The sequence below is a fragment of the Diorhabda sublineata genome, chromosome 4, assembly GCF_026230105.1.
Source record: "Diorhabda sublineata isolate icDioSubl1.1 chromosome 4, icDioSubl1.1, whole genome shotgun sequence".
NCBI lineage: Eukaryota > Metazoa > Arthropoda > Insecta > Coleoptera > Chrysomelidae > Diorhabda > Diorhabda sublineata.
The window spans coordinates 37,114,259-37,130,190 of record NC_079477.1 but is presented as its reverse complement, the minus strand read 5'-3'; the positions used below and the strand labels follow the sequence as shown (position 1 = coordinate 37,130,190).

The window sequence follows — 15,932 nt, the reverse complement described above, 5'->3', positions numbered from 1 at the left end:
CATTAGGATTCTCACAGAATTATAATAAAATTTTGAATGACATTTATTGAACTTCAATAAGTAGTGTTTACACTTTTGACACTTCACTTATACTATACACAAACGCACTTTGTTTCTCATACTCTATGATCCTGTGTTTAGATCAGTGGCGTTACAAAGGGAAAGTAGACGCGTCAGTGATCGTGTTAATAAAACGAAATTTTTAAATTTCGAAATAATATATAATTAGCGTTATTTACAGAGTATACAGAATAAAATCAACAATATACATATGACTATAAAATATATATTTATGTATATATAATTCAAATAGACTATAAATAAAACTTAAATTATCAAGTAATGGACAGAATTTTTTTCTTTTTTTTTAAGGTAAAAATGCGAGAAATTACACGTCAAGTTAAAATTGGGGGGCTAATCAACGCCCGCGAAACCTTGAGACCCTTCGATAGCTTTAATAAGTTTATCCTTTAAATGAGTGTAACTTTCATAAGGGGGTAGATCCAATCGATTGAAACTGTAAATTAACATATATATCGTGTAAATACCTCTAATTGAAACTAAATCAAAACAACTCACCAAGTATGAGCCCTAGGGAAATTTTCCGGCGTTCCCCATTTTTCAATAGTAAACAACTGCGGCCCGTTACTACCGTACAACTCCTTAAAACCGTTCATAGGCACCCTCGAAGTTCCCGTAACAAACTGCAACAGCCTAGCACGCATTTCGTTACTAAACGACAACACAACCTAAAAAAAAAAACAAAAAAAAAAACAACCCCCAACGTCAAATCGATCGGTAACCACCTCGAAACTCACCCTCCAAAACCACTGCACCACTATATGATTAGCGTGATAATCGCCCTTATACAAAGTATTAACTTTCCAATCTTTGACGTCGATGTGCTGTATACCGCACATCAGAAGCTCCAATTCGTGTTCGTCGAATATTTTAACCAAATTCAAAGGGATCAAATCGCTAAAACCCTCGAGGAACGCGTTCATTTGCTCTTGCACCCTCCCGACGAACCTCCACTGAATTATACATCTGGAAAACGAATTTTCATTGCCCAAATTCTAAATTGTGATCGTTAACGTTGTGGGATTGTGGCTAAATTATTATATTCGCCACAATCGCACAACGGAAACAAAAAAAAAACGAAATATACTTGATGTAATCGTCCTTATTGGAATTGTCCAGGGGTATATCGACGCCCCCTTCGATTAATTCGTGCACCGATGTGTGTCCGAAGGATTCTTCGTCAACGGAAAACGTTAAATCCAAATCCGAGGGATCGTTTTCTTTGATCCACAACAGGGATTTGTAGTATTCCGAATCGACGGATTCCATATCTTTCAGATCGATGGTTTTGGATAACATCATTTTGTAAAAAGGTCTGATGAAGAAAGCTGCAAAAAAATCAATAAAAAAAATGGAGTTTCGGTTTAATCGGCGGTTTTTTTTACCGTCTAATAATTTCCCGTGGTAGACCGCCATGCCGGCCACCCTTCCGATGAATTTGAAATAGCTGAGGTGTTCTTCGTTGCACAGACCGGAAAAGGGGTTGATTTGCAAGGTATAATTGTCCCTGGAATCAGTAGATATGTAAAAGTGATTTCAGTTATTTCAAGAATGTAGAAACTTGTGGTGAAAACAACGTTTGTATCGAAATTTTTGATCTGGAGGGGTTGGAAAATAAGTTTTGATTCAATTTTGTAGCTAAAACAACCCTTAGAGAAACAAAAATTGAATTATACAACTGGAATGATTAATGATATTCGTGATGGTACAAATGAACTACTGCTAAATGAAAAAATTAGAATAGGAAGAATTTGGAACTTTTGAACAGTCCCCTGTAACATTTAATTGAATATTCATGTAATTAAAGTTCCTAATAGTACAAAGACAAATGTTACAGTGGTTTTCATGCAATTTCTGCCATAGAAAATGGATGAAAATGCAGGGAACAAAATTATTTTAAGATATCATATTTTGGGGAGTTTTGGAGGACCTAGGTGGGGCATAACGGGGCAATTACTTTGAATTTGAATGTAAATTTTCAGTTTTCGATGTAATTATCTTTGAAAAGGACTTTTTGAACGTTTTTTTTGACATTTTAATATGATATGAAAACAAATAGTAATATAAGAGAATTTATCAATACTTTTGTACGTCCCCCTGTAATATTGAATCAAATATTCTTATGTAACAGCAACAAATAAAGTCTCTTATTGTAAATAGACCAATATTTTAGAATTTTTTATGGAGTTTTCATAGATAAAATTGACGGAACTAAAATTTTATTACGATTCAAATTTCTTGGGGAGTTTTGGAGGACCTAAATGGGGCAAACACTTTGAATTTGAACGTTTATTTTCAGTTTTTGATGTAATTATCTTTGAAAACGTCTTTTTGGAACGTTTTTTGGACATTTACTTTTAGAAGGGGAAAATGTAGCTGCAAGAATGAAACGAATTAAAATTGGTACAAATGAACTACCGGTTGATGTTAGACTACAATAAACGATTAAATAGAAAAAATAAAGGAAAAGAATAGAAAATTTCCGAATATTAACAGAAAGGAAATCCTTATCCTTACGGATAGTGTTGATACATGGACTTTAAGGAAACTGCAACTGTGTAGGATCAAGATTTGTCATTAAAATAACCTTTAGAAGGGCAAAATTAAGCAATAAGATAGAAAAGAATAAAAACTGGTGCAAATGAACTACCGGTTAATAAGGTACTAAAAGAAATGGTTAAATTTAAAAAATTAAGGAGAAGAATGGAAAATTTCCAAATATTATCAAAAAGGAAAGCCGTATCCTTACGGATAGTGTTGATACAGGGATTTTAAGGAAACTGCAACTGTGTAGAATCAAGATTTGTCAACAAAACAACCCTTAGAAGGGTAAAATTAAGCTATAAGATAGAAACGAATAAAAATTGGTGCAAATGAACTACCGGTTAATAAGGCACTAAAAGAAATGGTTAAATTTGAAAAATTAAGGAGATAGTGTTGATACAGGTATTTTGAGGAAGCTATAACTGTGTAGGATCAAGATTTGACATTAAAATAACCCTTAGCAGGATAAAATGAAGCTACAAGACAGAACGAATATTTATGCCTACAAGATTTTTAAATAAAACAAAGGTAAATGTAAATTTTGACAAAAGGAATGAAAATATGGAAAATATCCTGAAAATAAATGGAAAAAGAATTTAATTTTCAAGAATGATGATAAATTAGAGTCTTAGATACAGCTACCATTGGAAAGAGTAAAAGGACATTGTGGAACTGGAACGAATAAAAATCGGTACAAATGAACTACTGGCTTGTTTAAAGCTACAAAACTTGACAAAAACGAGCAAAAGGTCTTCAATTTGATAAATACATCAATTGTCAAAGATTAATTTTTAATATTTTTTTTGCGGTTTGAACAAAATTATATGGGTAATAACAAAAATTCATACTACAGGAAAAACCAAAATTATTCTAGTAAAAATTCATATGAATTAGATCAAAACAACCACAAATTTTGTTAATAACATGAACAAGAACGTTAAATAATGAACTCACATAGCCGAATATTCGAATAAACCGTAATAAGGGTTGAACATTTCCTTCGATAACAAATAAAACCATTCCCTAGCCAAACCTCCGTAATCCAAACCGACTTCCCCTTCGAATTCCACCCACAGCTTCGTTTTCAGTAAATCAATCCTAGATACGGACGTTATGACCCTATAAGAATCCTCCAGGATACTCCTCCTTCTAACTTTAATCTCGAATTTATTTGGGACGTTATTCTAAAACAAAAAAAAATAATAAAAAACATTAAAAAATATGTCAAAAATTTAAACAAACAGAAAAATATAAAAAAATATATCAAAAATTTAAAAAAACCAGAAAAATTAAAAAAATATATCAAAAATTTAAACAAACAGAAATATATTAAAAAAAATATCAAAAATTTAAAAAAACAGAAAAATATAAAAAAAAATATCAGAAATTTAAAAAAACAGAAAAATATAAAAAAAATATCAAAAATTTAAAAAAACCAGAAAAATTAAAAAAATATATCAAAAATTTAAACAAACAGAAATATATAAAAAAAATTTCAAAAATTTAAAAAAACAGAAAAATTAAAAAAAATATATCAGAAATTTAAAAAAACAGAAAAATATAAAAAAAAATATCAGAAATTTAAAAAAACAGAAAAATATAAAAAAAATATCAAAAATTTAAAAAAACAGAAAAATATAAAAAAAAATATCAAAAATTCAAACAAACAGAAAAATATAAAAAAAATATCAAAAATTCAAACAAACAGAAAAATATATCAAAAATTTAAAAAAACAGAAAAATATTAAAAAAATATCAAAAATTCAAACAAACAGAAAATTATAAAAAAAATATCAAAAATTTAAATAAACAGAAAAATATTAAAAAAATATCAAAAATTCAAACAAACAGAAAATTATAAAAAAAATATCAAAAATTTAAATAAACAGAAAAATATAAAAAAAAATATCAAAAATTCAAACAAACAGAAAAATATAAAAAATATATCAAAAATTTAAAAAAACAGAAAAATATAAAAAAATATCAAAAATTTAAATAAACAGAAAAATATTAAAAAAACATCAAAAATTCAAACAAACAGAAAAATATATCAAAAATTTAAAAAAACAGAAAAATTTAAAAAAAATCAAAAATTTAAAAAAACAGAAAAATTAAAAAAATATCAGAAATTTAAAAAAACAAAAATATAAAAAAAAATATCAAAAATTTAAAAAAACAAAAAAAGTCAAGAAATACTAATAACATGGAAAATATATATATATATATATATAAATATGAAAAAAATTATTTGGAGGAAACTCACTGGTTTTTTGAGTTGGGTTTTCATATACTCATACTTCCGTTTATAATCTCTGGAATAGGGAATCGCAGGACCTGCTATTTGGGGATTTGATAGCCTAGGATCCTCCCATTGGGTTATCCTGGTATCTAATAACAAAAATCGTCCCGTATAAGGTTTAAACGAATTTTTACCGCTACTTACTGTGATCTATGAAGAATATCCTTCCGTCCGAATGGACCCTCTCCTCCCATCCTTCCGGTAACGGTCCCAAATCGTCATCGGGTTTTCTGTTGATAATTGGAGCTGCCGCTTGATTGGGCATCGGACTGGCTCGACCTGTTCGAGGATCCACCCAAGATGTCGTCTTCTCGTTGTGGTCTATGAAGAACAGACGCCCGTTGGGTGCCCTCTGGATACTCCATCCTGGTAAATAAACCGGCTTACCGTAAATGGTATCGATTATATAAAGTTATTAAGGGCTGAAATGGGAAAAAGGTCCCGATGGGGGGAAATGGAGAAAGCGGTGCAAAGCTGAGAATAATCGGAAGGTTTTTTTTGGGGGGGGGAAACGTTTATTTATGTGTATTTGTTGTGTCCTTACCTGCAGGAAGACCTTCGGAAAGAACGTCCAGATTATTCTGGGAGTTGCTATTACTGGTCGATGTCGAAACGGTCGAATCTCTTCTGGAAGATTCGTTTGAGATGCTATCGTGTTGGTCGTCGCTCTAAAATAATGTTTCTTGTAACTATATCGTCAAAAGCGGTAGTTCATTTGTACCATTCATTTGTACGTCGTACTATCGATCGAAAAGTCTCTGGTTTGACTGATCGAGGTCACTACGAGCGCTTTAGAATCGAAGAAGAGTATTTCGAATGACGGCTGTCATATTTTGAACTAATTCCCTCAATTATTTCGTTTTTTATAACGATTCAGGGTTATTTAATCGACGAGTAGTTCATTTGTACCATTTGTTTGTAGTATGTGCTTAAATCGTCGGATATTATGGAGGGATTAATCAAAATGACGAAATGGCATATCACAGGGGAGAATCCCGACATAGGGATGAATATTAATGGTTTGTTTGTTATAAAAGTAAGTTTATCACCTAGGGAAAACTAATTCTTTTTTTTTTCGAATGTTAGAGTTTAAAAAGTAGCAAAAAAGAAAAAAGGGCGGCGAGAAAAAATATTTGCTAGAAGCGTATGGAGAATTTATTGATTGGTGTCAATATATTTGCACGTAAGTGTACAGAGTGTCGAGTTTTCGACGTAATTCGATCGATTTCTTTTAGATTTTATTGGGATTTTCTTCAAATTTTCGAAAGCGAGTCTCGTTTTCCCGATTTACGACTCTTACTCGCACTTACCTCAATCAATATTTTAGCCTCTTTATTTCCCAATTCCAACTCACCTATTTGGTGCCTCCTACTTAGTTGAGACACAATCTCCTTTTCCCACCTCAACCTCATTTTCCCACCTCAATTTCTCCTTAGTTATTGACTTCTTCACTCATTGAGACCCAATTTCTTCTTCCAACCTTTATATTTGTCCCATTTGGTGTCTTCTTCCTTTACTGACATCCAGTCTCCTCTTCCCACCTCAATATTTACCCTACTAGGTGTCTTTCACCCTAATTGAGCCTCAATTTCATTTTCCCACGTCAATTTCTCCTTAGTTGTTGACTTCTCCACTCATTGAGACCCAGTTTCCTCTTCCAACCTTTATATTTGTCCCATTTGGTGTCTTCTTCCTTTACTGACATCCAGTCTCCTCTTCCCACCTCAATATTTACCCTACTAGGTGTCTTTCACCCTAATTGAGCCTCAATCTCATTTTCCCACGTCAATTTCTCCTTAGTTGTTGACTTCTCCACTCATTGAGACCCAATTTCTTCTTCCAACCTTTATATTTGTCCCATTTGGTGTCTTCTTCCTTTACTGACATCCAGTCTCCTCTTCCCACCTCAATATTTACCCTACTAGGTGTCTTTCACCCTAATTGAGCCTCAATCTCATTTTCCCACCTCAATTATCTCGTTAGTTGTTGGATTTCTTCACTCATTGAGACCCAATTTCTTCTTCCAACCTTTATATTTGTCCCATTTGGTGTCTTCTTCCTTTACTGACATCCAGTCTCCTCTTCCCACCTCAATATTCACCCTACTAGGTGCCTTTCACCCTAATTGAGCCTCAATTTCATTTTCCCACCTCAATTTTCTCCTTATTCTCTGTCTATCCCCTCAATAAGGGCCCAATCTCCTGTTCCCACCTCAATTTCTCCCTATTTAGTGTTTGTTTTCGATTATGAGGCAGCATCTATCCATTTCCACCTCAATTCCTCCATATTCTCTGTCCAACTCCTTAATAAGGACCCAATCTCCATTTCCCACTTTAATTCCTCCCCATTCGGTGTGTTTTTCCACCATCTGGATCCAGTTCCCAAGACTTTCAGGCCCAATTACAACGCCACGTGGATGGTCTCCATCGGGAAATAATTTGACGACACGGATCGACGAAAAGAACAAAAAAAAAACACTTAAATAGAAACAAAAAAAGGACGAACACACTCGAAAGCTGAAGCGTACGAACCTCATCGTCTGCCCCATCTCTATTACCGTCCCTTAAAGTTAACCGATACATGGGCATGTCGATGGAACTTCTCCTGCTGCTAGCGTTACTTTCCGCCGAGGCGTTATAATCCGTATTGCACGAGTTACGGTATTCCCTATCCGTCAAATCAGCCGCCTCCTCCTCCTCCACCTCCTCCTCTTCGCTATCGACGTCTCCTCCTTCGATTCCCGTTTCCGGTATATCCGACTGACGGCCATGCAAACAAAAGGCTCATGCGAGATTTAATAGAACGAAACATTTTTGTTTTTCAAGCTATAACGAAAATATACAGGGTGGAAGCCCCAAGAAGATTCTATCAATGTTTCCATAGAGGTGAGAACGTACGTTTCCCATAGGGACACCCTGTACATGTGCGTTAAACGATAATGACACCAAATGACGTTAGAAGACGATATGCGTCGAGATAATTCGAATCGGAAGCGAAAATTAAAGCCGTGCACCAATTAAGCCTGCGATAATAATTTTTTTTTTTTACCCACCGTTATCATCCTATGGAATTTGTCAAAAAATTTGTCAATAACGTCGAATTGGGCGTTAATCGATAAACCGTCGACTCGAACGGCGAAATTATGATCTATACGCAAATATATGGGTGTGATTTTGGGACATCCTGTATGTATAAACAGAAAACGATCGAAAAACGCGTTTTTTTTTATAAATCCGAAGCTTGAATTGAGCGTAATCGACAAAAGTGGAAGGAATGGAGCATATTTTGATATATGAGCATATTAATGCATATTTGGTCGAAAATATACCCATACAGATCAAATTTATATGCATATTAATGCGTTTTAGTTCGATATTTTTATATACCGCAAAAAAATGTGCATATTAATATACAATTGCCTATTTCTTCAATAATTCGCATAGAAAGTTCTATTAATGATCATATTAATGCATATTTGGTCGAAAATATGCATATACAGAACAAATTTATATGCATATTAATATACAATTTCATATTTCGTCAATAATTTGCATAGAAAGTTGTATTAATGAGCATATTAATGCATATTTGGTCGAAAATATGCATACATAGATCAAATTTATATGCATATTAATGTGTTTTAGTTCAATATTTTTATATACCGCAAAAAATGTGCATATTAATATAAAATTTCATATTTCGTCAATAATTTGCATAGAAAGTTGTATTAATGAGCATATTAATGCATATTTGGTCGAAAATATGCATACATAGATCAAATTTATATGCATATTAATATACAATTTCATATTTCGTCAATAATTTGCATAGAAAGTTGTATTAATGAGCATATTAATGCATATTTGGTCGAAAATATGCACACATAGATCAAATTCATATGCATATTAGTGTGTTTTAGTTCAATATTTTTATATACCGCAAAAAATGTGCATATTAATATAAAATTTCATATTTCGTCAATAATTTGCATAGAAAGTTGTATTAATGAGCATATTAATGCATATTTGGTCGAAAATATGCATACATAGATCAAATTTATATGCATATTAAAATACAATTTCATATTTCGTCAATAATTTGCATAGAAAGTTGTATTAATGAGCATATTAATGCATATTTGGTCGAAAATATGCACACATAGATCAAATTCATATGCATATTAGTGTGTTTTAGTTCAATATTTTTATATACCGCAAAAAATGTGCATATTAATATAAAATTTCATATTTCGTCAATAATTTGCATAGAAAGTTGTATTAATGAGCATATTAATGCATATTTGGTCGAAAATATGCATACATAGATCAAATTTATATGCATATTAAAATACAATTTCATATTTCGTCAATAATTTGCATAGAAAGTTGTATTAATGAGCATATTAATGCATATTTGGTCGAAAATATGCATACATAGATCAAATTTATATGCATATTAATATACAATTTCATATTTCTTCAATAATCCGCATAGAAAATTGTATTAATGAGCATATTAATGCATATTTGGTCGAATATATGCATATACAGATCAAATTTATATGCATATTAATGCATTTTAGTTCGATTTTTTTATATACCGCAAAAAATGTGCATATTAATATACAATTTCATATTTCTTTAATAATCCGCATAGAAAGTTGTATTAATGAGCATATTAATGCATATTTGGTCGAAAATTCCCATCCATACGGATGTATTTCAATTCGATATTTTTATATACCACAAGAACTGACAATATTAATATACAGTTGCATATTTCGTCAATAATTTCATATTAAGTTGTATTAATGAGCATATTAATGCATATTGGGACGGATATATGCACATTCACATCATATTTACACCCATACTGATGCATTTTAGTGCGATATTTTTACATACCACAGAAAACTGAGCATATTAATAAAAATTTGCATATTTTGCTGATGTTTTTTTATATAAATTTGCGTTAACGAACATATTAATGCATACTTGGATGAATATATGCATATAAGGATCTAACATACACGCACACTGATGCATTTTGGTTCGATATTTTCATATACCACAGATACTTGAGCATATTAAAACACCACGGTATATTTTGTTAATAATTTATATATAAATTTGTATTAACTAGCATATTTGGCCGAATATACGCATATGCATGCATACTGATGCATTTTGTTTCGATATTTTTGTATACTACAAAAGACTGGGCATATTAATACGCATTTGCGTATAAATTTACATTAACGAGCATATTAATGCATATTTCGCCAAATGTATGCCTTAAGCAATCGAAAAAAAAAAAAAATTATATCAACCGCATACCATCACAGTTTGATTTATTATAACGAACACATAGTTTAAAAGCATATTAATTCATATTTAGCTACATATATACATATATATTAAAAAATATAAGCATATTTAGCTGAAAATGAGCATATATTATAGAAAAACTGATAAATTTTCTTCAATATATGTATACGCATATCAAATGAAGCCAAATCTGAATGAAAACTGCAGCATACTCGGTTAATAAATTGCATAATTCAATTAACAAGCATATTAATGCCTATTTCGCCAAATTTATGCCTTAAGCAATCGAAAAAAAATTATATCAACCGCATACCTTCACAGTTTGATTTATTATAACGAACACATAGTTTAAAAGCATATTAATTCATATTTAGCCACATATTTAGCTGAAAATGAGCATATATTGTGAAAAACTGATACATTTTCCCCGATATATGCAAATAAAGCTAAAACCAAACGAAAATAGCAGCATGATCGGTTAATAAATTGCATAATTCAAACAATAAGCATATTAACGCATATTCGACCAAATATATGAATGAATAAGTGGAAATGAGTACTGAAACAACCTCCCAGTCACTCCCCCCCTCACTCAAAACGCATCCTCAACTAGAATAAAATGAAAACCGCCCTTACAATCACGTTTAGGTATTTTTTGATACCCTTATAAACACCTTGAACTGTCACAAAGACATACCTGATTAATATCACCGCGGTCGTTGGATTCCTCGTCGGCACTAATATGAAAACGACGTTCGAAATTCTCCCTCTGTTCTACGGTACCATCACTATGCGTATCCTGCGTACTGAAATTAAAACAAACATAATTCGGGGTGGAGAAGGGGATGAAAAAAATTTACCTCAGGGTCGGTCGTTCCCATTGAGTCGTTCTGGCTATGTGATTAACGTAATAAGTCCTTCCGTTGGCGTCCTGTCTCTCCTCCCAACCGGAAGGCAAGGCTAACGTATGGGATTCCGTCGTAGGGGTGATATACAAAGGTTGGGAGGCTTCTTCTTCTCTGCCTTCGTGGACGATCTCCCAATCTCTTTCGTCGGCTGGTTCTTCGGGGGCGGCGATCGGGGGTAGGTTACTGTCGTATAAAAAGGCGTGGTACAATTCCAGGTGTCCCCTAACCCTCGAACGGGTACTGAAATCGCTTTAATGAATATTCGTTAGAAGCGAATGGGTCATGCAAAAAAATAAATTTTCTATCTAACTGTATCGTTCGACTAACCTCCTGGGCTGTAGCAAATATTTCACTGTCGGTATGTTCCTTCCCAATTGTTCTTTGGGTAAATTCTGTAAGGGTAGTTCCACCATACCAAGAAAATCGTCGCGGGTTAGACGATTTTCGTCGAATACTTGTAATACTAATTTGTGCTCGGTCGGTTTTACCTAAAAGAATCGGCAACACAAAAAGAAAATGATATTTACTTAAAAACGTACGTAAAATCAACATATTTAATCAATAAATTCTTTCCAGGGGTGTTTTAACTTCTTTTCCAACCCTTCAAGCAACGTAGACGCTTATTACCCCCTTTTTCGATGAAAATATCAGTTTTCCAAGCAAAATTTCTAGGTTAGGAAACAGGGAAATCTACTGTGCGCCAGATTTGGAGAAAACAATGAGCAATCAAGCAATTCCTGAAATTCGGCCCCAAAAAACACTGAAGAATGCGATATAATGTCCCCATAAGTCAATAAACTCTTTCCGGGGTTGTTTTAAAGGAACTGGATGTCAAAAACTTGTCCAATAATAGAGTAAAGTCATCTTAAGACTTAAATCTACTGCATATTGTCGTAGAAAGATTTGACAACAATATTCAACATATTAATTCGATAAAATCTTTCAAAGGGTGTTTCAACTTATTTTTCAACCCTTCAAGAAAGATTGCTCGAGGCCATAAAGACCTGTAGTATTCAGAATCTAGTTTATATAATTTAGTATAAAAGCAGTTTAAATACGATTTTAATATATTTATAATCACCTATATAAATCAAATAAAAAGTTGGGTTATGTATAAATTTCTTATAAACTAATTTATTCCTGCAAACGAAGAAACTACTGATTCACACTGTATATTTAAAATGATTTCGTATTGGTATTTATAGTTTATAGAGACTTATTAAAGAAAAACGATTGGTATTGTTATCATAATGAACCTTTAATTATTTTAACCTTAATTTTAAACTTTTTCATATGTTTATTAAAAAAATTTTGTGCCGTACCGCATATGAGCACCACACGAAATTTGTGAAACGAATTTTCCGTTTTTCACTATTTTTATTGAATTTTTCCTAAAAAATGTTAAGTTTGGTTTATTTTGAAAGACCAGGATATTTGTTTATAACTCAGATGACAGATCATAGTCACGTGACAATTCCATAGAGTTAATAATAAAGATAGAAGGAGTTGAATTCAATTAAATCCGAACTTCTCTACTCTATTCTGATTGGATCATCATGACGTCAACGATTTGAGGAGAGAGAGCAGTAAAACAAGTTTTGATTTGGGGAATAGAGAGAGATAAACCAATGCTTTTCCTACTTCTCTTCCTCTAGTACAATTTCTCTTAAATGTCCCTCTATCTTTGATATTAAATCCATGGACAGTTCGTAATGTTTCAGCGGGAATTTTGAATTTTATTACATATTTAATTTAAATACTTACCCTAAATATAAATTCCTCATTCCATTCCGGACTAAGGGTCTGAAAGTAAAATATTTAATAAAAATGTTGATTTTCGGGTGACGTGTCGACTGCATCGATTAAATAATCAAACGAAAAATAATAATGAATGAATGAGTATATACGAAGGTTGTCTGGGAATATTTAGAACGGTTAAAAGTTTGATTTTTTTTCAATTTAGTTGCGGTTTTCAATTTTCAAGACAAACACTTTACAAAAAAAGGTCTTGTTCAACCAATTGATAATTCCTAAAGCGAGTTTTTGGGTTCAAGAAACAGGGAAAAAGCCATTGGAAGTCAAATCTGGAGATAACAGTGGACAATTAAGGGTTTCTTGAATTGTAGCCGCAAGAAAGCTGAAGAAATCCACATAATCTCCTGTCAAGTCAATAAATATCTCCCCAAGGGTGTTCTAATTTCGTTTCCAAACGAAGTGGACACTCATAACTCCCTCGCTTGATGAAAATCTTTGTTTTCCAAGCAAAAACATCAAACTAGGAAATGGAAGAAGCAATTAGGAGTGAAATCTGGGGAAAACGCTCGTACATTAAGGGTTTCTTGAATTGTAGCCCCAAGAAAGCTGTAAAATTTCACATAATCTCCTTTCAAGTCAATAAATATCTTCCCAAAGGTGTTTCAACTTTGTTTCTAACCCTCAAAATGTAGTAGACATTCATCCCTACCTTATTTGATGGAAATCAAGCAAAATTTCCTAATTAGGAAACAGAAGAATCCACTGGGAGTCAAATCTGAAGTACATGATTCATAATTAAATGATTCATTCACTGTAATCACAAAATTTAAGCAGGAAATTTCTCCCTTTACAAAATAAGGTTTGAATCATAAATTATAATCATTTTTGTAACTTCTGTTTACATTTAACCAAATAAAGACGCACAATTTCTCAAGTTTAATAATAAAAAACTGAGAAAAAAGTCATTATTGAACTTTTTCAATGTAAAATCATAGATAAAATCCAGAAACAGGAATTCAAACAAACTTCTCATTATAAAAGAGAATGTTAGGTACATAAAATAGAAGTACAAGTGATGTTAGGGGTTTAAATGTGTACTTACCCTTCTTTTTGTTTTCGTAAGTACAGAATCAATTGTTTCTTCCCCATTTGCGCTGTTTAAATCAATTCTTACATAAGGATCACTGAAAATGCGATATTTGTAATGAAATTATGAGGAAAAAATTATCGTTTCGTTTACCTTGCCCCAAATATATCTTTTTTAATGAGATTTTTAGCACAAATCACTCTAAGGCGTAATTTATTTGTAGGTTCTTCACTCTGAAATATAACCGCAAAATTTTGTTATAAAACAATTTACAAATAGTATTTTAATGAAATAATTTCTATTTGGTACTTGTATATTGAAGTTTAATACGCAAACAACGATTTAGAAACTTAAAAAAATTATTATCAAGTATTTTGTTATAAAAATGAAATTCTGTTGAAAATATGGTTAATTTTTTAATAATATAAATAAGATTTGGACTTTAAAACAAGTTAAAAACATTAAAACTAATTAACAAGGCGTGTTCTAGTTTTTTTAATGATAAATGTCTATTATTGATTATGGTGATATTCCTTGTAATTAGTTCATGACATCATACCTTCCAACATTATTTAGAGACTATTGTAGATTTAAAAAAAATGATACAACGTTTATACTGGGTCAAACTAGGAAGTCAACATTTTGAAAAAATTAATAAAAAAGACTTACATATCCGTCACTCCCGATTTGTGGAACATAACCAAAAATACTGTCGGTAGCCATTTGATGACTTCGGTCACATTAAATGTGAAAAAAAAATCACAGCCGCGAATAATAATATTTAAACACAGGGACAATTATTAAAAATAAAAATACATAAACTTTTTTTTTAACTTTTGACATTCAACATTAAACTACACTGACATAACTGTCACTGTCAACAGTGACAATGTCATATGTCAACTTCGTTCATTCTAGTTTGTACCAATATCGCTTCCTCGGTATTTATTGCAAAATATTAAAAAACTAAATTAAATTGAACATATATAATAATATTTCCCAGATTAACATCATTAACGGATTATTTGTTATCGATATTTTATAGATAGTTGTAAATATGGAGATTAATTACAATATATAAAAATGATACTGTATGAGTATATAGGGAGAGACATTTATACTAACGATAAAAAACTTGTATTAAGAATGACAGTATTCTCGTTATGTAAATATTTACTTTCGAACAACTGCGTATTAACAAAAACTTACAATCCTTAGAGATCTTCTTGGTCCTCGGGCACCTCTTTCGAAATTGATAGAAGACGAAGCGATATCGTTTCCGACAGCAATTGACCACGTGTTACTTCGAGGTCGAGTGATATACCGAGATGACCCCTCGGGGTCAATGTAATTGTTATTCCGTCTAGGCATCTGACCATTTCTAATTTTCTACCACTCGTTTACGATTTTTTTTATTCAATTTTGAATAAATTCGCAATAATAATATCACTTATACGTTCATCTTTTTATTGGAAAAACAACTCGTAAAAAATATTTTCGCCTTAACTAGAAGTGATTATCATAATTAAGTATAAATTTAAACTGTAAATAGCAGATAAGGAAAAACGGGGATTTAATAAAAAATTCCTTATCAAGAATAACACTATACCGATTGTGTACTAATTAAATACCCTTGCAGTCTTTTTATTAGTTCAGTTAGATATGATAATGATAAGATATGGGTATGTGAATTTTTATCAAAATAATCGTTAATATATTTTTTAAAGTAGTCATGTGATTACGTAGTCGTATCGATATGTTAAGCTACGTTCACACGTTTTCGGTGTTAATCGAGTACAGATGTTTAGTCGGTGAATTTTTATTTACTGGAAACGTTCGATCTAGTGATTTATATCTTTTATTCGAATTATTTCTTCTCGACTTGTTAATGGATCAAGTAAAAAAATAAATTTTTAATCATGTGTATTAAT

At 31.7% G+C, this 15,932-nt stretch overlaps 1 protein-coding gene across 8 annotated transcripts; it reads right to left on the bottom strand.

Moving 5' to 3' along the window:
- Positions 1–199: 199 nt before the first annotated feature.
- LOC130442574 (E3 ubiquitin-protein ligase Nedd-4) lies at positions 200–15,638 on the bottom strand. Of its 8 annotated transcripts, none has more exons than XM_056776789.1 (17): positions 15,211–15,619; positions 14,155–14,234; positions 14,017–14,098; positions 12,924–12,962; positions 11,487–11,647; positions 11,112–11,408; positions 10,949–11,057; positions 7,456–7,683; positions 5,469–5,592; positions 5,069–5,290; positions 4,889–5,013; positions 3,580–3,809; positions 1,467–1,588; positions 1,169–1,409; positions 819–1,047; positions 580–749; positions 200–517 (listed from the first exon to the last, which is right to left on the bottom strand). In XM_056776789.1, the coding sequence occupies exons 1-17, from the start codon at positions 15,370–15,372 to the stop codon at positions 415–417; spliced, it is 2,724 nt and encodes a 907-aa protein (XP_056632767.1). In that variant the 5' UTR covers positions 15,373–15,619; the 3' UTR covers positions 200–414. The 8 variants fall into 8 exon arrangements, with proteins under 8 accessions (XP_056632767.1, XP_056632768.1, XP_056632769.1 ...); XM_056776790.1 differs by having other exon boundaries at positions 11,112–11,399; positions 15,211–15,535; XM_056776791.1 differs by lacking the exon at positions 15,211–15,619 and adding an exon at positions 14,671–14,875.
- Between the last annotated feature and the right edge of the window lie 294 nt (positions 15,639–15,932).